General features: G+C 47.2%; 1 protein-coding gene across 1 annotated transcript; it reads right to left on the bottom strand.

Moving 5' to 3' along the window:
* Positions 1–2087: 2087 nt before the first annotated feature.
* On the bottom strand, positions 2088–20575 carry LOC121858835 (insulin-like growth factor 1 receptor). The gene is made up of 23 exons (XM_042355482.1): positions 20400–20575; positions 19986–20121; positions 19733–19831; positions 19482–19626; positions 18812–19020; positions 18308–18485; positions 16827–16999; positions 16172–16348; positions 15418–15682; positions 14777–15061; positions 14543–14643; positions 13976–14203; positions 12099–12238; positions 11507–11665; positions 10915–11083; positions 10567–10804; positions 9812–9953; positions 7441–7615; positions 7049–7185; positions 5651–5815; positions 5245–5318; positions 4621–4733; positions 2088–4353 (listed from the first exon to the last, which is right to left on the bottom strand). The coding sequence occupies exons 1-23, from the start codon at positions 20508–20510 to the stop codon at positions 3347–3349; spliced, it is 4626 nt and encodes a 1541-aa protein (XP_042211416.1). The 5' UTR covers positions 20511–20575; the 3' UTR covers positions 2088–3346.
* Between the last annotated feature and the right edge of the window lie 391 nt (positions 20576–20966).

Raw genomic sequence — 20966 nt, 5'->3', positions numbered from 1 at the left:
TTTAACCCACTGTGATTTGACCCATTGAGTTCTGTGATTTAACCCCATGAGTACTGTGATTTAACCCATTGAGTTCTGTGATTTAACCCATTGAGTACTGTGATTTAACCCCTTGAATACTGTGATTTGACCCATTGAGTTCTGTGACTTAACCCCTTGAATACTGTGATTTGACCCATTGAGTTCTGTGATTTAACCCCTTGAGTTCTGTGATTTAATCCATTGAGTACTGTGACTTAACCCCTTGAATACTGTGATTTGACCCATTGAGTTCTGTGATTTAACCCCTTGAGTTCTGTGATTTAACCCATTGAGTACTGTGATTTAACCCCATGAATACTGTGATTTGACCCATTGAGTTCTGTGATTTAACCCCTTGAATATAATACTAACCCTCTTGAATACAAAGAATCAATCACTGCTGAAGATTGAGTACTGTGACTGATCCCTTAACACAAACTCTAAAAACTAAACGACAAATTATTCAAGACAATTCAGTGAGGTTCGTTCTTGACGCATAAACAAGACATCATGTTGGTAAGAAAGTCCTGGATCATGTTAAGTGTGGTGAGGGGGGTAGAGTGAAGCAACTGAGTAGGAAACGGCAAAGGATTTTCAACGGCCATTATCCACAGTCGAGCGAAAAACTATACTTTGCCTGAATTCCTGACCACATCAAAACCAGTAATGTTATCAAATAATTCAAAGGTAAAACTATTTGATGCCTAACAGATGAAGCTACGGCAAGGGAAGAGAGTGAGTTTGTATATTATTAACCACAGTTTGTTGTATTGTTTAAGTGATCCGCCAGCCTCTGATAGTCTAATTGCAATGTAATGGTTGTTGTGGTATCTGTTGACTTTGTTGGCTATCCTTGGTCGAATTGCCTTGTTGTTTACTCTTGTATACCTGCACTGTCTAAGTATACTTGCGTTGTCTATTACACATGCTGATCTGTATAGCTGCAATGTCTATATATATATGCTGAACTAATTGTAAACTGATTTTACTGATTTATTATTATTATTATTATTATTATTATTATTATTATTATTTTGACCTTTTACACTGCTTTAGTCAGCCCATCTCGAACTAACTTCGTTCATATATATTTTAAAATTTCGAAAACCCTAAATTGTTCACTTTTTATTAGGATGTAGAATAAAACATCAATACTATTACTATTTTCTTAATTATTAAACCATAGACGAGCATTAGAAATAAACTTTTTTTTTTTTAATATATGTAAAGTAGCAACATTGACAGTGAATTAAACACATTAGCTAACAAGTTCTATAAAATGTGAAAAGACATTATAAAATGATGCCACAAGTTGAAAAAAAAGCTAATCAATGGCATAAAAAAATCACTTACAGATGAGCATTTCTTTGTCCCATTATCAAGGTGGTGAGTTTGTACCGGTGTCACTTTAACTACGGTCAATATTATATTACTGAAGTGTTTTGTGCATTGCTTATTGTATATGAACAGTGACCAGTGATACTACGATAGTTCATTGCACAATACTGTCAGTTTATGTCATTAAATAAGAGTTGAAAATGACTACAATGTGTGTATGTGTGTGAAGACAAGACAGACTCGTGGCCGCGGGAACATCTTTCACTCGTTTTCTGTGTCGGTCACCTTATACGATAAAAAGAAAATCGTACCGTTATATCTAGGAGTAACTTTACTGTTTTTTATGACTAATTTCATTATGCGCCTCTACAGTAGTTTTCATTTTTTTTTTACGGGGATTAGCCCACCTGGGCACAGGTCACTGACCCACATTGGGGCCTGGGGAGCGAAAATGTAGTAATAATAATAGTAATAATAATAATAATTCATAGTCAATAAAATTTATAAAAATACAAAATTAAATGTAAAATAATAAAATGATAATGATATCAATAAAAATAATAATAATAACACTGTAATAATAATAATAAAGAACCATAAAGAAACAAAAATAATAGTGAGGAACGATATATGTATGTTGTGTTGTCAAAGTAAGAGAAACAATTGAGACCCTGCAATTGTGTGTAAATGAGGCAGACAGTCCGATCAGAAACCTGGGACTTGGTCACAATTTTTGTGATTCCATACGGCAGCAGGGTCTACCATTAGACAACACATTATGCTTCCAATATCTTCCCAGGCGGGAGTGCCTCTACTTCCACGTGTCAACGGTGGGGTCAGCGTCCACGTTTTAGTGAAGTATTATGATTTCCCACTGGTCCATCGGTGGTGGTCAAGAGTCTCTTTACTTTACTTTACTTTATCCTCTTCGCCACTGATCGGCCTACTAGCAGCTTGGGCGGTCGGTCACGTCTTTGTTATGCACTGTTAGTAATTACTGGACATGTATTGGTTACAGAATGTAACTGTACCTGCGCCAGTATTGGTCAAGTCTGGTCTTGAACGAGCTCACACTCGGTGCCGTGACAAAACTCTCTGGCAGATTGTTTCAAGAGATTCTCACTCCGAAAAACGTTTGCCCTGACAAGTCCCTGTACTTATAGCTTCTTTAATCTAAGGCTGTGACGTCTAGTGGGTACGAACACTCGACTGAGTAATGTCTTCGGAGGTATTTGTAAACTTCTATTAAGTCACCCCTTGCCCACCTATAGTATAAGCTCGACAACTGAGGGTGCTCTAATCTCTGGGTAACCGAGGTGCCGTAGTGCAGGCACCAGTCTGGTGGGTGGTCCTCCTTTGGATATTTTCAATCAACTGACAGTCTCTAGCATATCTCGGGGACCAAACAGGGTGACAGTTCTCCAAGAGGAGAGGCACCTCACTTATCACTTTTGAAGAACGTTACGAGGGATTGTGAACACCCTTCTTATAAGACCTATTAGTTTATTTTCCGTTACTTTCTTTTCACAGTGGTCTGAAAACTTCACCTGGTTGTCCATTACACACCCAGGTCCTTTACACCCTAGGACCTAGGTGGTGGTGGCGGTGAAGAGTCCTCCACGCAGCATAGTCAGCCTCACTTATAACCTGACATTAAACTAGAAAAGGGTCGAAGGTTTATTGTGTGACCACAAAGGGACGGAAATTGGATTCCGCAATAACACAAGAAATAAATCCCTGAAATATTTGAAGTAATGTTTTCGTAAAGAACCTAAAACTATACAATATATAATCGTCTTTCTCATCATGTTTACTGTCCATATGACATCATTTTGTCTTTTTGCGCTTGATTCTTTTTTCTTTTTTCTTTTTGCGTGAGCAGTAAGATCAATGGGACTCAGAAATGTTTTTAACAGTACCACAACAGCGAGATAAACTGGAATCATCTCTAGCCTCTGGGCAGGAGAGACGACGGTGCTGGCCTGGGTCACAGCAGCTCTGTGTCCGCCACGCTCCTGAGGGACGAGTGGCGGTGGCGACTGCTGCGGCGGCGGCGGCCAGAGTCAAGGTCACTTGTAGCACTGAAGACGGATATCGTCGACGGACAAGATAAAGAAGGCGATGCTGCTGAAGCTGCTGCTACTCTGGCGGAGGTAGGTGACGGCGTGGTGGAGGGAAGGTGTGTGTTCAGGAAAGGTTCAGAAGGCGTCATGATAGTGGACGCTTCTGACAGGGTGGTGCAGGGAAGAAGGGGTGCGCTTGCGGCAGAGTAGAGACATAATTCTGTATATGTCAGCACATTCATATCTGGACTACTTGACGTTCCAGATGCTGACAGCTGGTTGACAGACTGACCCAGACTAGAGAACAAGGACTCCTGTGAATTGGAAAGTCGTTCAGACGGGGAGAACAATGGCGGAGAAGCGTGGACGGGCACACCTGGATGGGTGGCTGGGGCACTGACAGGCTTTACGGACGATACAGACGTGTTACGCTGTGGCCGGGGAAGAGATGCACTCGCGGGAAATACACTTGCACATGGATATGCCTTTGGCGTCGTCACTTGCAAACTGGAAACAGAAGACGGGCCCATGCTACTGTTTTCCAATGCGTCACCGCTAATTCGGGGAGTTAGAGATGGATAAGATGGAGCACCAACAGAGGGACTAGAATGTGACGCAACAGACTGGAGGATCGGGGGGAATGTGACTGAGTTTTCCTCTTCATCTGTTGGCTTATGTGGTCCGGGACACACAATCGTGAAACCTTCTGGCTCTGTGTTGGGGACGAGAGGGTCACGGGGAAGCCTCCTGTGAGAGGGTCGAGTACAGAAGGTCTTTGATTCCCCAGGCGGCTCTGTGTTAAACATAGCGAGTGTGTGCGTGTTGGCACTGCTGGAGGCAGGTAGATATAAGGGACAGGGGTGCCAAGAGTTGAGACTTTCCTCCTGTCTCTGTAGTTGGCACCAGTCACTCTCCTCCCTCTCTGGTGTGCCTGCAGACATCGAGAATAACAGTTACCAATTTGTGTAGACAGGCGTGAAAGTTAATGATTAGAGACAATTAAAATGTTTTTCATTTTATTAATATTAAAAAGATGCATAAAGAAATACCAACCAGAACACTAACCTTCATCACCACACATACCAAACACGACACACAGTACACAAAACATTATCTCTATATACACACACACACACACGCACACACGCACACGCACGCATGCATGCACGCATACATACGCACACACACACACACTCACTGTCGTTGCTGAGGTCGGAGGTGTTGGTGAGTTGGCTGAAGAGCTGAAGGTCATCCTCGTCGCTGCAGCTGGTGAGGTACTGGGTGTTGTCCTCCTGCCCCACCGCCTCCCTGCTGAAGGACAACACACACCTGGTTACCTGCCTTGTTAGTCATGCAGTGCCGCGCCGCCATGATATAGGATCACCTGAAGATTAGATACCCAGCTTATCTCACCAGATAACTGACCACCTCAACGCCCCCCCGCCCAGGAAGCGTTAAGGTGATAAATCATCAGGTTAAATAAGCTGGGGGGTTAATCTTCAGGTGATCCATCGGTGGTACGCGGATCATCCCTGGCCGTAGGCGTCGTGTTTCTTATTTTTTTGTTACTTTACTTTATGTGAAAAATAATAGCTAGTGTTTGCAATTATAGATCCTTAATAATTTTTTTTGGTGTGTTATTCAGTATAACGTGTGTAGGAAACAGCAGAGAGTCAAGGGATGACCACGTGACGTGTGTGTGTGTGTGTGTGTGTGTGTGTGTGTGTGTGTGTGTGTGTGTGTGTGTGTGTGTGTGTGTGTGTGTGTGTGTGTGTGTGAATTACAACATACATTAACACAATAACAATCACAGGGTCATTACCTGATGGAGTGGACGGCGCGGTTGTGGTAGAAGGACACCTGTTTAAAACTCGTCTTAAAGTCGTCGGTCACGTGCTGCCGGTGGGGAGGTTAATATTGATGAATGAAAAATTGTAGAGACTTTGATCACGTAACAGTAAAATATCCCATACTAATTAGTTCTGATTTATTAGACTTACAAAAATACTGTTTAAAGTCTTGTAGTGAATAATATTACTTGTAGATTTTATTACTGTTGTTATTGTTAAGAGTTATGAGCCATATCTGAGGTTTAAAAATGAAAAAAAAAATCAAAGTTATGAAGGAATATTATGGAGCGAGACACAGCGAGGGTTTATAAACATCTCGACCCATTGTATTGTTGTCCTTTTAAGTAAGCTGAACAGAAGGAAGGAGGTTGGCGTCACCTGGAGGAGGAAGCTAGTGATGTCGATGAAGGAGGGTCTCTGGTCAGGATCAAACTTCCAGGCTCGGCGCATCAAGGTGGCCAGTTGTGTAGGGCAGTGTCGGGGGAGACTCGGCGTGGCTCTCTGTTCCACCACCAGCTGGCACACCTCGTCGTTGGTGTTATTCTGAGAGACACAGGGAAGGTGGGTAATAGAGGATGCCATAAACTGTGTACTAAACAGCATGGCCGGCACTACACGCGATCACCTTCACATGTAAAGTTAAGTAACCCATCTACTGCTGGGAGCGCCCCGGGGTTGACTTTATTTTTGCATCTCCTACAGGAACGAAATTGTAATGTCTCGCTTCGTTGTGGATAATTCTCTGTGTAGTGAGACTCTTCTACTGACCCCAAGTAACGTAACCTCACTGACCCCAGACAGCCTCAGTCTTATCCTCTTACTCTATATAAAAAAAAGAAGAATATCAGGGTCGATCGCTGTGAGTGAGTCCTCATGATTAATACGACTCATCCTCTCCTCCAGACTACAGTGAGCTATGTCCTCTGATGCTTCTTCTTACTCCTGCCTGACGGTTAAAACCTTTATCGTACAGTGACACAGGTACAGTGCACCAGCCTCAGTTTGGGCGACTCACTACACATACTGTTAATCTACAGAGCCAATATGTGAGCAGTGACTATCTTGACCTACAGTACGTGATGGTTTCTGTCGATACTCAATATACTATAGGGTGACCTTGTTCCCTGCCCACCACACGACTACAGGTAAAGTCAACAACTAAAGTCCATTCGCCTCTCCCCTTGGACCACGAACCCCGAGATTCAGACTCATCAATCCGAAGCAGTAGACTAATACATTATTCTGTCCATTAATGCTTCGGATTCATGAGTCTGACTCCCGGAGTATTAATCATCATCATCTTCCACTGAGGGAGGTTGTCGTGTCGACAACCATAGTTTTAGACGCGAAGACCCCTCACTGCAGCGCACGACAGAGAGGGGCGGCGGAAAAACGAACTAATAATATTGGAATTTGGAGGTGTGGCTCGGACTGATCTTCGTTACCATCTTTGTAATTGTTTTGTTTGTTTTATTGGATATTTATAGTAACTACAATTTATGTACAAAGAAAATCATAATGTTAATTTCATAAACTTACTTTTTTTTACATTAATGTTTTTACGACCAACATTACGAAACTTTCAAAAGACTTGTGTTTTGTTTTACTGCCAAGTGCAAGCTCATTCAGCTGCTGGAGTCACGTCACCTTACTAACGCTGTCACTAATCAGGTAAGTACTTTTAAGATAATTTATGCAACGTTTTAGCAGTTCGTGGTTCAGGATGAGAGAACAGACTTAAATAGTTGACTGTACCTCTCTTATGGTTATACTCACCCCGTAGGGCCTGTCTCCCCTGGTGGCCATCTCCCACAGGAGGACGCCGTAGCTCCACACGTCACTCTGGGTGCTGTACAAACTGAACTGGAGGCTCTCTGGCGCCATCCACCTCATCGGCAGCGCCCCGCTCCCCTCTGTAAGGAAACCAGCCAGCAGAAACTTTCGTTTATATTTGAATTACATTCATGCAGGACTTGTTGTGTGACAGATTGTGTGAACAGAAATGACTCCCTGTTTATTAATATATAATCACACTCACAAATACTACTACTACTGCTTTGATGCCGTTCGAAATCGAGTATGACGATCATTCAGCTATGACACAATGATATGAGTTATTAATGCGCCTGGAATAAAAGCACAGGAGGCGTCCCTTCACCGACTCTCACCCCTATTGTAGTAACTGGAGTTGTACAGGTTCCTCGAGAGGCCGAAGTCCCCGATCTTGAGGGAGAGGTTGTGGTCCAGTAGACAGTTCCTGGCGGCCAGGTCTCTGTGTACCAGCTGTTGCCCCGCGAGATACGCCATCCCGTCTGCCGCCTCCACCGCCATCTGCAGCACTTTCTGCAACACACACTGATAACTCTACCGCCACCTGCAATACTTTCTGCAACACACACACTGAAAACTCTACCGCCATCTGTAACATTTCCTGCAACACACACACTGATAACTCTACCGCCATCTCTAACACTTCCTGCAACACACACACACACACACACACTCCACTGCCATCTGTAACACTACACTAACTCCGCCACTGACGATTAATCACACTTGAAGTACAGATGACGACAGAGTCACAGGTGTGGAAGATGACTCACTGACAAGTATTATTGTCAGTCAGATCAGTGAAGCCTGACCAACACACAGACCCTCAGCCCTTAACACACAGACCCAGCCCCTTACCCTGACCAACACACAGACACATGCACAGCCAGCCCTTACCCTGCCAGCCCTTACCCTGACCACAGACCCAGCCAGCCCTTACCCTGACCAACACACAGACAGCCAGCCCTTACCCTGACCAACACACAGACCCAGCCAGCCCTTACCCTACCAGACACACTGACCAACACACAGACCCAGCCAGCCCCTGACCAACACACAGACCCAGCCAGCCAGCAGACCCAGCCAGCCCTTCCTGACCAACACACAGACCCAGCCAGCCTTACCCTGACCAACACACAGACCCAGCCAGCCCTTACCCTGACCACACACACACAGACCACCAGCCCTACCCTGACCAACACACAGACCCAGCCAGCCCTTACCCTGACCAACACACAGACCCAGCCAGCCCACCCCTGACCAACACACAGACCCAGCCACTCCTGACCAACACACAGACACCCAGCCCTTACCCTGACCACACACAGACCCAGCCAGCTCCCCACCCTGACCAACACACAGACCCAGCCAGCCCTTACCCCTGATCAACACACAGACCCAGCCAGCCACCTGACCAACACACAGACACCCAGCCCCTGACCAACACACAGACCCAGCCAGCCCTTACCCTGACCAACACACAGATCCAGCCAGCCCCACCCTGACCCAACACACAGACCCAGCCAGCCCTTACTCCTGACCAACACACAGACACCCAGCCCACCCTGACCAACACACAGACCCAGCCAGCCCTTACCCCTGACCAACACACAGACCCAGCCAGCCCTTACCCTGACCAACACAGACCCAGCCTGCCCTTACCCTGACCACACACAGACCCAGCCAGCCCTTTCCTGACCAACACACAGACCCAGCCAGCCCTTACCCTGACCAACACACAGACACCCAGCCAGCCCTTACCTGATCAACACACACCCAGCCAGCCCTTACCCTGACCAACACACAGACCCAGCCAGCCCTTACCCTGACCATCACACAGACACCCTGCCCTTACCCTGACCAACACACAGACCCAGCCAGCCCTACTCCTGACCAACACACAGACCCAGCACACCCTGACCACACACAGACCCAGCCAGCCCTACCCTGACCAACACACAGACACCCAGCCCTTACCCTGACTAACACACAGACCCAGCCAGCCCTTACCCCTGACCAACACACAGACCCAGCCAGCCCTTACCCTGACCAACACACAGACACCCAGCCCTTACCCTGACCACACACAGACCCAGCCAGCCCCACCCTGACCACACACAGACCCAGCCAGCCCTACCCTGACCAACACACAGACCCAGCCAGCCCCAGACAACACACAGACACCCCTGCCCTTACCCTGACCAACACACAGACCCAGCCAGCCCTTACCCTAACCAACACACAGACACCCTGCCTTACCCTGACCAACACACAGACCCAGCCAGCCCTTACTCCTCCAACACAGACACCCAGCCCTTACCCCTGACCAACACACAGACCCACCCAGCCCTTACCCTAACCAACACACAGACACCCAGCCCTACTCCTGACCAACACACAGACCCAGCCAGCCCTTATCCTGACCAACACACAGACACCCAGCCCTACCCTGACAACACACAGACCCAGCCAGCCCTTACAGACCAACACACAGACCCAGCCAGCCCTTACCCTGACCAACACACAGACCCAGCCAGCCCTTACCCTGACCAACACACAGACCCAGCCAGCCCACCCTGACCAACACACAGACCCAGCCAGCCACTCTGACCAACACATCCAGCCACCCTTGACCAACACACAGACCCAGCCAGCCCACCTGACCAACACACAGACCCAGCCAGCCCTTACCCTGACCATCACACAGACCTGGTCGCTGAGGAAGCTTCTGTTGTGTTTCCTGAGGAAGGTCTTGAGGTCTCCGTTCTGCATGAGTTCCATCACCACGTACGCAGGCGAGTAGTCCCCCACCACACCCAACAGGCGCACCACGTGATGGCAGTCGATGTTCCTGTAGGTGGGGGGGAGGGGGGGCATTGTACACTAATCATAACCCTTTACTTACTGTCTCCTCTTCCCCCTCCTCCTCTTCCTCCTCCTCCTCCTCTTCCTCCTCCTACTCCTCTTCCTCCTCCTACTCCTCCTCCAGCATATCTCCTCTCTCTCTCCCTGTCCTTCTATCCTGGCCCACACTCCACCTTTCCTTCTCATCCTCCTTTCTAGTTTACATCCTCACCATCTATCCTTCTTCCTCATTCATCCTACCTTCTTCTCCACCCTTCCTCCTCCTCTTCTTGTCTCCTTGAACCTTGCCCACTCTCCCATTCTATACAACACAGTGTACATCAAGGAAAACGTAGATCATAATGCACTATACAGCTCTCCACAGCCACTGTATGTACTGTATAGTGTTTGTTATCCAGCTGCCGAGGATCTACCCACCTGAGGTTCTCCGTTCACTCGGTCATGAGATTAGCATTACCTTTAAAAATTATATAAAGGAAGAGAAGAGGGAAAAATAAGACACATTATGAACCTTATTGTATTCTTATATTACAAGTTATACACGTACCGCACCTCGTTCACACACACACACACACACACACACGTGAAGGTTGACTCACTGCATGTTAGAGGCTTCTTTTAAGAATTGAGATATATCCTCGACGGAATACGTGTCATGGTGGGTCTTGACTGCCACCCTCCTACTGCTACTGCTTCTGTTTCCTCCTCCGGTCTTCAGCTCCCCCACGAACACCATCCCGAAGTATCCGTGGCCAAGTGGCTCATCTCTCAGCACCTTCAGGTTGTCCCTCCATAGGATGAACTCCTCGCGGAATATCTCTGAAGGGCCGAAACCTTCTGTAGGAGAGGTCACCGAGGATGGGTTATTGGTCGCCAGGCTGTGGTGCTGTGTCGTGGATACTGTACAACACACACAAGTACATATTACATAAAATGAAGAAGCTTACCTTTATAGAAGCGATTATCATCATAATACTTGAGGTAATTGGGGATGGTGTGAGAGCGTCGCCACCACCATACCACCACACTGCTTACCACGACCACCACCACTACCACCACTACCACCACCACAGTCATCCACCACACCACGCCACCCTCCTTTGGTAACTTCCTGTCCTGGTGAACACATAGATTTAATTAAGGAGAAAGATAAGATAATAATCGTGTGTTTATTTACATTTATTGTCTCACACTTGACCTTAAGGTACAGCAAGTGACACAGTTATCTTTTTTACAACGAGGTCATGAGTGACGTCATAACACTGAAACTAACCAACTCAACGGGGAAATTAATGCGATACTGAATCCTCATAAAAAAATTGTCAAACAAGGTCCTTTAGGGTGGTAGTTCAGTGTTATAATCACCACAACACAGCAACTATGGTTAGGTTAGGTTAGGTGAATGTAAGGTTAGGTTAGGTTAGGTTAGGTTGAGTTGCGTTGGGTAGAGTTGGGTTGGGTTGTGGTGAGGTGAGGTTAGGTCAGGTAAGGTGAGGTGAGGTCAAGTCAGGTGAGGTTAGGTTAGGTTGTTGTTCTTACCGGCAGGAAGAAGAGGACAGGTGGGCAGTAGGAGCCGTAGCCTGCCGTAGTCCTCACCCTCACACTGCTGGTATAATTACCTGGTGGCAGATCCCTCACTACCGTCTGCCTTCCTCCTGCCTCATACTCCCGTTGGCTGATACACTTCGTCTTCTGCCGCTGTGGATAAAATCACCGCTTTTAAAACTAACACACACGCACACACACACACACACACACACACACACACACACACACACACACACACACACACACACACACACACACACACACACACACACACGAGGGTATTGATAGACAGGAACTGAGTGAAGCTATAGTGTTGTCCCTTACTGTACAGAGGTCGGGTTTTATCTTCATTCCGTCACATCAATGGTGGTGGTGGTGGTGGTGGTGAGTGATGATGGTGGTGATGGTGGTGGTGGTGGTGGTGGTGATGGTGATGGTAGTATAGTAGTGATAGCGATGAAGGCAGTGAAGGTAACGGCGATATGGTGTCGGATACGATGGTGGTGGCGATAGTGGTGAAGGTGGTGAGGATGGTAGTGACCAACAGTAGGAGAATTATGGTAGTGGTGATAATAGTAATTACCTCTCCGGTGGTGTACTGGAGGTGGTAGGAGACGACGACGCCATTGGGTGAGTGTGGAGGCCGCCAGGAGAAGGTGACGGAGGAGGAGGTGTTGTAAGGGACGGCGAGTAGTGACCCCGTCGGCACCACGTCCGCTGAGGCTGTGGGTGGTGGTGGAGAGTTATTGTGGCGGTGGTGTGGTGGTGATGTGTGTGATGGTGATGGTGTGGTGGTGTTGTGTGGTGATGGTGATAGATGGTATGTGTTGTGTGGTGATGGAGAGTTATTGTGGCGGTGGTGTGGTGGTGATGGTGTGATGGTGATGGTGTGTGGTGGTGTTGTGTGGTGATGGAGAGTTATTGTGGCGGTGGTGGTGGTGTTGTGTGGTGATGGTGATGGTGTGGTGGTGTTGTGTGGTGATGGTGTGGTGGTGTTGTGTGGTGATGGAGAGTTATTGTGGCGGTGGTGTGGTGGTGGTAGTGATGGTGTGGTGGTGATGGTGTGGTGGTGTGTGTGGTGATGGAGTTATTGTGGCGGTGGTGTGGGGTGTGTGTGGTGGTGATGGTGGTGGTGTGGTGGTGATGGTGATGGTGTGGTAGTGTTGTGTGGTGATGGAGAGTTATTGTGGCGGTGGTGTGTGGTGGTGTGGTGGTGTGGTGGTGATGGTGATGGTGTGGTGGATGGTGATGGAGAGTTATTGTGGTGGTGGTGTGTGGTGGTGATGGTGATGGTGTGGTGGTGTTGTGGTGATGGAGAGTTATTGTGGTGATGGTGTGGTGGTGGTGGTGTGGTGGGATGGTGTGGTGGTGGTGGTGATGGAGAGTTATTGGGTGGTGGTGGGTGTGGTGGTGGATGGTGATGGTGTGTGGTGGTGGTGGGATGGGTGTGGTGGTGGTGGTGGTGATGGAGAGTTATTGTGGTGGTGGTGTGGGTGGTGGGTTGTATTGTGACGGTGGTGTGGTGGTGAGTTGTGTGGTGGTGATGGCGTGGTGGTGGTGGTGATGGAGAGTTATTGTGGTGGTGGTGTGGTGGTGGATGGTGTGGTGGTGGTGGTGATAGTGTGGTAGTGGTGGTGGTGGTGTGGTGAGTTATTGTGGTGGTGGTGTGGTGGTGGTGGTCTGGTGAGTTATTATGGTGGTGGTGGTGTGATGGAAAGCTACTGTAGTGTGGTGGTGATGGTGGTGGTGACAAAGATTTATTGCAGTGGCTCTGGTGGTGGGGTATTCATTGAGACTCGTTCCACATCAAATATTAATAACTTACTATATTCCTTTAGTTGTTAAATCATCAAAAGGTTAGCCTCACCTACCTACCTACCTACCTACCTACCTACCTGACGCTACTCTGGTACAATGAAAATAACAACAGTTTTACCCGCGAACTCTGAGTCACCACCACAAGATCCCATACCTGTGATATCTCTCACAAACAAACACACTATCTTGTTCTTTGACTTAATCTATAGACAATATTTTCAGAAGTAAATCCTAACATCATTGGCTATCTCCTCATATTTATACTGTATAATTTTTAACTCAAATAGTCATCAGTAATTTGTTATGGATTTAAAGGATGAACAGTAGGCAATTATACTGAGTACGATCTGAATATATATCCACATCCACCTCCCCCCCCCCTCCCCATGGCCAGGATATAACCCCTTTGTATATGACGACTTACCCCTACGATTACGACGACTTAACCATCTGAATATGACGAGTTAAGAGTACGATGATTTAACCTTTTGAATACGATGACTTAAACCCTTCGAGTACATCTTTAAATAATGATGAGAGATAAAGTTGTCCTGTAACGAAACTGAGTGAGGTGTTGTGTGGGGGAGCGCTGTACTGTATGGAGGAGGAGGTGACTTACTACTGACGGAGGTGGTGACTTACTACTGACGGAGGTGGTGGCGGCGGTGAAGGCGGCTACACTGGAACACAACTTGCACTGGACGACTACTTCTGCCGTGGGGGTGTTAGTGGGTGTAGGTGTGGGCGTGGAGGTGCAGGTGGTGGGCGGAAGGCAGGCTACTACTCCTACCAGGTAAGTTGAGAAGTGACGCAGGTGGTGTAAGGTTATGCGTGGCTCCCGGGTCCCTCGTTGTACCATTACCAAGGTACCTGAGAAAATGTACACATACCTTTTACTAAGTACACATGTATTCGTACATATTTACTACGTATACATACATATAACTTTACAATGGATGTGTACAGTACGCTACCTTTGATACGGAGATGTACAGACACCTTTACTAAGTACATGTACACACCATCTTCACCACACACACACACACACACACACAGATGAGAATATTGGTGGCAATGATGATGATGGTAGTGGTGATGGTGGTACTGGCATTAATGGTGGTGATGGTGATGGTGGTGGTGTAATTGGACATTGATGGAGAGGAACACGGAGGAGGTGAGGAGGAAGACTTGTAGATGAAGGTTACTGACCGTTAGTGTAGGGAGAGACAGCGTCGTGTAGGAGGCGAGGGTCGTGCAGCTGGTACCGAGCCACTGTCTGCGTCCTTCCTCCCTCACTCACTCCCACGACCCTGTGTGTGTGAGTGAATGAGTGAGTTAAACACACACACACACACACTCTCAAACTCACACTATTATCTATCACATACTAAGTTAAGATCCGTTACCTCAATACTATTTAAGAGACAGGTAAGAGTGAGTTACCTGACGCTGTTGTTGCTGAAGAAGCCATGGCCGACGGGTACCTGCAGCTGGAGCCCCTCACCACCCGTCAGCGATCCCCGGAACACTCCACCGTAGGAGATCAACTGATCGTCTGTGATGTAGGTGTTAGGCGGTAGTATAAGACGAGGAGGGTCCTGTAGGGTGTAAGGGGCGCCATGCAGGTTCTCAGCACTGGTAGTATGAACTGGTGAGTGCTGAGTGCTGCTGAGAACTGAGCCTCGTGTTTCCCAGCCAGGATAGGGACGTCCCCCTTCCTCGTGTATGCTAGGACGAAAATAAAATATCAAATAAATCCTTCATAAATTTTACACCTCCGCATTCCCCACCAGGGCGGAGGAAAATAATGAGTATTTTAAACCTGCATAAAATATCATAACATACACCACAAGACTCACTGTACACCTCTCATGATACTGGTGTGGCCGCTGGGGGTGTGACGCTATTGGTGTGGCCGCTGGGGGTGTGACACTATTCTACAGTCATCACAGCGAGAAAACACTAAAGAAAGTTCATATTGAGGTGAATTTTAATCTTTCATTTTTATATGTGCTGAATCAGACTGGTGTGTGTGTGCGTGTGTGTGCGACTAGTTAATAATTTAATTATAAACATTGACTTACTTTTCAATGCCAACACCCTTGAGTATATGTTCCTCAAAGTCTGCCTGAGTGTTGTGTTGTGTGTGGTCATCATCTTCCTCCTGCTGGTGGTCACAGGTGCAGCAGGTATGGTCAGAGGTCGCCCCACACACCTCCTCCCCTTCCTTCTTCTCCCCTCTTTTCTCCTGCCCCGATCCTTCCTCTTCCTCCCACCTCATCTTAGCTTCCAGAGAGGACGTCCTTCTCGACTTTATCTCCTCCGATATTCTTCCGAGGCTTCCCTGAACTACAGCAGGAGGTGTTGGGGGAGACAAGTGTGTACAGGTGGAACACAACGACGTGTTTAGTTTTTATCCTAAATTATTTTTACTTATTTTTATATTTGCTTATATTTGTCTTAATCACTCTAGAGTAAGGTTATGAAGCCCCCCTCTCTCTCTCTCTCTCTCTCTCTCTCTCTCTCTCTCTCTCTCTCTCTCTCTCTCTCTCCTACACTGACACTTCTCTCGCACTTCTCTGGCCACACACACACACACACGCCTCCTGTCTCTCTCACACCCCCTCCCTCCTTGTAGACTTTCTCCATCTACCTCATTACACATCCTCCATGATCATGTTCAGTGCCACAGTAACAGGCACTGGAACCTTTCACTCCTCAAGTTAAAAGTGCCACAGACTCGAGGCTTGAAATCCCCCATCCCACCCTTCCTCCCTCCAGTATTTTATAACTGACCAGACAGGCGCCCGGTGTAAGGCCCAGGAAGGGAGGCCTTACCACTTAGTGAGCTGCAGAGGTTGAGGTGGCCAGGGAGGGTCCGGGGGGAGGGGAGCATGAGGGCGGTCACCAGGTAGTGGTCGACTACACCGTGTGGGTAGCGGGGCGGCTCCCACCATACATCTAGGGTAGAGTCGCTACTGGACGCCCATCGCACGCCCACGGCCTCGCTAGGGTCTGTAGGGGCGGTTATACAGATGTAAACAAGTAAAATGATGAAAAAAAAGGTCTACTGATATAAAAATTGGTTCTTAATGTGAATCTGATTTTTCCAAGATGTCATCACGGTACAGTCAAATGATCACTTCCGTTTTCTTTACACATCTGGTTTACATTATCAGGAATGACTTAAATATATAAACACTCACATAATGTACTAAGAGATCAGAGGCGCTTCTAGCATAAGCTGTTGATACTTTGCGATGTAGTGAAGGTGATAGAGAAGTATTATAGTCGATTCAAACAATTAACTGAAGGTAACAGAGTTTGGAACAACTTAACATTGATGGGATGATCTGGAGAACCGGCAGTGAAGGGGGTCAGGCAGTGAAGGGGGGCTGACAGAAGGGGTCGAGATATGAAGGGTCACGTGGGGGAGAGACCTATAATTGAAGGGGTCGTCGGGTGATGAAGAAGGGAGGTGATGGATACTCACTGAAGGAACTGGTGGTGGCGTAGACGAGGGAGGACCTGGTGCCGTTAGCAGCCAGGAGGGGACTGTGGGTCTTGACGTAGAGGGCGTAGCGAGTATTGGGTGTCAAGCCTCCTACCTCCACCTCCAGCCTCCTACCACCCGCTACCTCCCGTTGCACCTCCACCACCGACCACCTGTAAAGTCAATCTTCATGAGTATCAACCTTAGTACACCCAGAATAACATCAAAGCAGAAAAAATATTGCCACAAAAAATCAAAGGTACTGAGTGGTAGTGGTAGTGATGGTGGTGGTGGTAGTGATGATGGTGGTGACGGTAGTAGTAGTAATAGTAATAGTGTGCAAAATTCGATGTTTCATTACGACAGAAAGGCAACACATCCTAAACAAAACACTTCAACAACCGGTCGCAACAAATGTCAGAGATCGTAAAGAGAAAAGTAGAGGTAGCACAGGAGGTGGGCACCTGAATCTTGCCAACAACTTTACTGATAAGAACAAACGGCTTAATAAACTAGAATTCACTGACGCCATTGCTCTAAGGTACGGATGGCCAGTGGAAGGCATGCCCGTCCAATGTGTGTGGGGGAACATCCGACGACATGGTGTGCAAGATGGGGGGCTTGCTTGCATGAGGCACGATGGAGTAAGGGACCTCACAACAAAAATGTAGGAGATATGCCGCGACATCATTGTCCAACCGAACCCTCCTCCCATTGTATGGAAAGCGTTTCCCTTCACCGGGTTGCCAAAACATCCAACGAAGCCTGTGTGGATGTCAGTACTCGAGGATTCTGGAGGGGACAACGAGCCTTCTTTGATATCAGGATATTTGACCTCCTGGCTGCTTGTCACCCTGACCTATCTCTTGAGGCTGCACACACAGAAGGAACGTGAATGAAAAGAACACAATGTAGCACAGAGAATCCTGAACGTGGATCACGGCAGCTTCACTTCTCTGGTGCTCACACCATCGGGTGGGATGGGACCTAATGCAAGGTGCTTCTGCACTAAGACTGGCTGAGATGTTATCCGAATAGAAGCAGCAACTCAGAAGTTAATTTGTGGCCTGTTTGAGATGTCGCCAATACTCCACTGTGCTCAGGTTTGCCCTGTTGTGTCTCGGGAACAAGATCTTCGGCCCCAATACCAACAACAGTTGCAGACATATACTATGAGGCGACAGTCACTGACTGCCACGCAGATCTGTAGCTGAACTAATTCAGGTAGGGTAAATAGTATTGTATTAGGATAATTACGTAATAAAATAGTTAATAAGATATGTCTAAGGGGAGGCTGGAGGCCATTATTCTGACAGTAGTAGTATCTCGTATTATTATTATTATTGTTAGTAGTAGTAGTAGTAGGAGGAGGAGGAGGAGGAGGAAGAGTAGTAGTAATAGTAGTAGTAGGAGTAGGAGTAGGAGGGGGAGGAGGAGGAAGAAGAGTAGTAGCAGTAGTAGTTGTGCAAATACCGCCTCACCCCTGGCTGGCAGAACAAGGATCCTGTTGGAGGGTAACGTTAGTTGGCGCCTTCCTGTAGTTAACGTAGTAAGCGTCGACGGAGGGCAGGAGATTTGCAGGGAGGACCTCTATAGTAAGCATCAGGGTGCCATAGACTGGAGACGCCCTCACCTTCACCTCCAGCAGCGTCAAGTCACCTACAGAAGGAGGAGGGGGAGGTGACATTTAGGCTTTAACACAACATAAACACAGACCCAACACCAACACCTTATAGTGAACCTTGGCGTCCTTAGAACACCACCTATCACAGGAGATAACATCATTATATTTAAATTGTGTATCTGACGAGTAACACAACCAAATAAAAGATAAAGTTTAACATCAGATCGTTCCATAAATTGAGTCCCTACACTGTAAAATCATTCCGAGTTTGCTCTTGTTGACACTGTATGCTTGAAAGATTATTTAGTCAATGAGGTACATAATTTAATTCTCAAGACATACCACCAGGCACAGTACTCACACTCAGGATCCCGACCATTAGATTTAGACGCGTATAACTGAGACTCCTGCGTCAGATTCACTCCTGATAGAAAGGTGTTGATCTGCCGGAGACACAGACGCGGGTTGCCTTGGAAGAACACATCTCCCTGGTCGATGGTGAAGTTGTGGCCGTGGAGGACCCAGGAGGTGAGGTTGTAGAGGTTAGGGTTCTCCACCACCACCAGGGATCTGAAGGAGGGACACATGGTTAACTCCCTCACACACTATACTATACTCTTATGTCGGTGTACAACTCAATTAGTTTACATTCTCGTTACATTATTTGTTACCTGTAATTTCTGTGTATATTGCTTACCTGTATTGTCTAATCTACATACATGCTGAAGCAATTTGAACTTCTATGAATATTTTACTTTATAAACTCTCTCTCTCTCTCTCTCTCTCTCTCTCTCTCTCTCTCTCTCTCTCTCTCTCTCTCTCTCTCTCTCTCTCTCTCTCTCTCTCTCTCTCTCTCTCTCTCTCTCTCTCTCTCTCTCTCTCGCCATCAGTCACACACACTGCACTTCACCCTTGACTCATCAAAGACGTCTTCAGTGATCACACCTCCACTACCCGCTATAAGGCTGTAGACGTTAGAGCACAGCAGTAATACAGTACAACACTCTCACTTACGCCCCTCTTGCCCTCACCTGTTATACTCCAGTTCCTCTCCACGGATACGTTTGAGGTTGGGGAGTATACTGACGGAGGTGATGTTCGTCCTCAGGATCTTCAGGTACCCTCGTATCTCCTGTATGTTAGCCAGGTGTTGCTTTAGCTCCCTCTCCACGTTTTCTGTGAGAGATAACAGTGCTGGTCAGTGATGGTGTATTAGATTCAATGAGGTAGAGGTTTATCTTTCTCAGTGAGGGACACGATGGAGGTACAGTGAACAACTTACCTCCACCAGGTAGGGAGATGATAAGGACGTCGACGGAGGTACAGTGTTGGAGAAGCTGGGCCTCACCGATGCTCCTGACGTAGGCGATGTCGGAACACTCTGTAGCAACACGTCCACACACACACTCCTTACTGTTTTAACTCACTATTTATTTACATATATTTGGGTGTTTAGGTTACAACTATATAATAATATTGTTTTGAACTTCAGTTTATCCCAGGAACAGAGAGAGAGAGAGAGAGAGAGAGCTTACCACGGACGGGGTAGCAGTAGGCGCCCTTCTTATGATGATTGGGGGAAGTACAGGTCTTCACACATTCCCCCGTGGACACCATCAGCAGGAGCCCCCTGGACTTACACTCCTCCTGCTCCACGCACTCCTCACCCACCTGCCGAGGACAACACAACACACCTGTTACAGCCGATACATCTATCACACCTATGACCACATAACATTCTGTGACACATCTATAGTTGTCTACAAACCTTTGATGTATAGCGTGTGTGTGTGTGTGTGTGTGTGTGTGTGTGTGTGTGTGTGTGTGTGTGTGTGTGTGTGTGTGTGTGTGTGTGTGTGTGTGTAGACTATCAAATGTGAGCAAAAATGCACGCGCGCATGTGTGTGTTTTATGTACGAGTATTATGTAAGTATCAACTGTGTACACACCTGGTAGGCGGAGGCGGGACAGGCGCGGATGCACACCCCGGCCTGGGCTACATGTCTGCAAGCGACGCAGGCGGAGGCGTTGTGAGGGGAGGAGCAGCCGCCCACACACATCTCATGGCAGCACACCCCGCCCACACACCCTCCCTCACACTCACGTGGGCACACTGCTCCGGGGTAGACCAAATGTGTGGGACTCTGTAAGCGCTAACAGTTTTATATCTTATCACGTTACGCTAAATAGAAATAATCACATGAATAAGTCTTAAAACGCAACTTGTACTATCATAACAGAACTCGAATATACCTACATTATGTTACGTTATATTAGTTTGTTTAGTTGTTTATTTACGGTTTGTGTTATGAAGGTCAGCTTAATTTATCTCCCTCAAAAGGAAGTACTGTACATACCCTGTCGAGTCAGTGTACAGTCGAGAGGTCAACCCAGGACCGTCTCCTAGTTGTTGACCTGTTGCCGAGAATATGTTTTAGATGTGAACTATGACCCAGCTACTGAAGCCGCCCCAAGAATAATAAGGTTAGGTTAAGTTAGGTTAGATTTAGTTAGAT

Source organism: Homarus americanus, unplaced genomic scaffold (genome assembly GCF_018991925.1).
Source record: "Homarus americanus isolate GMGI-L3 unplaced genomic scaffold, GMGI_Hamer_2.0 scaffold59232, whole genome shotgun sequence".
NCBI lineage: Eukaryota > Metazoa > Arthropoda > Malacostraca > Decapoda > Nephropidae > Homarus > Homarus americanus.
The sequence above is the reverse complement of the archived record's forward strand: the minus strand, read 5'-3'. Positions and strand labels throughout refer to the sequence as shown.

What these genes read in the sequence shown, in the direction of transcription:
- LOC121858835 (XM_042355482.1), bottom strand. Translation starts at nt 20,510, where the DNA reads ATGTGTGTGGGCGGCTGCTCCTCCCCTCACAACGCCTCCGCCTGCGTC. An exon ending in TAATGGTCGGGATCCTGAGT is followed by an intron (nt 18,486 to 18,811) that starts GTGAGTACTGTG and finishes CTCCTTCTGTAG; the next exon opens with GTGACTTGACGCTGCTGGAG. An exon ending in TCCAGTACACCACCGGAGAG is followed by an intron (nt 11,666 to 12,098) that starts GTAATTACTATT and finishes TTTTATCCACAG; the next exon opens with CGGCAGAAGACGAAGTGTAT.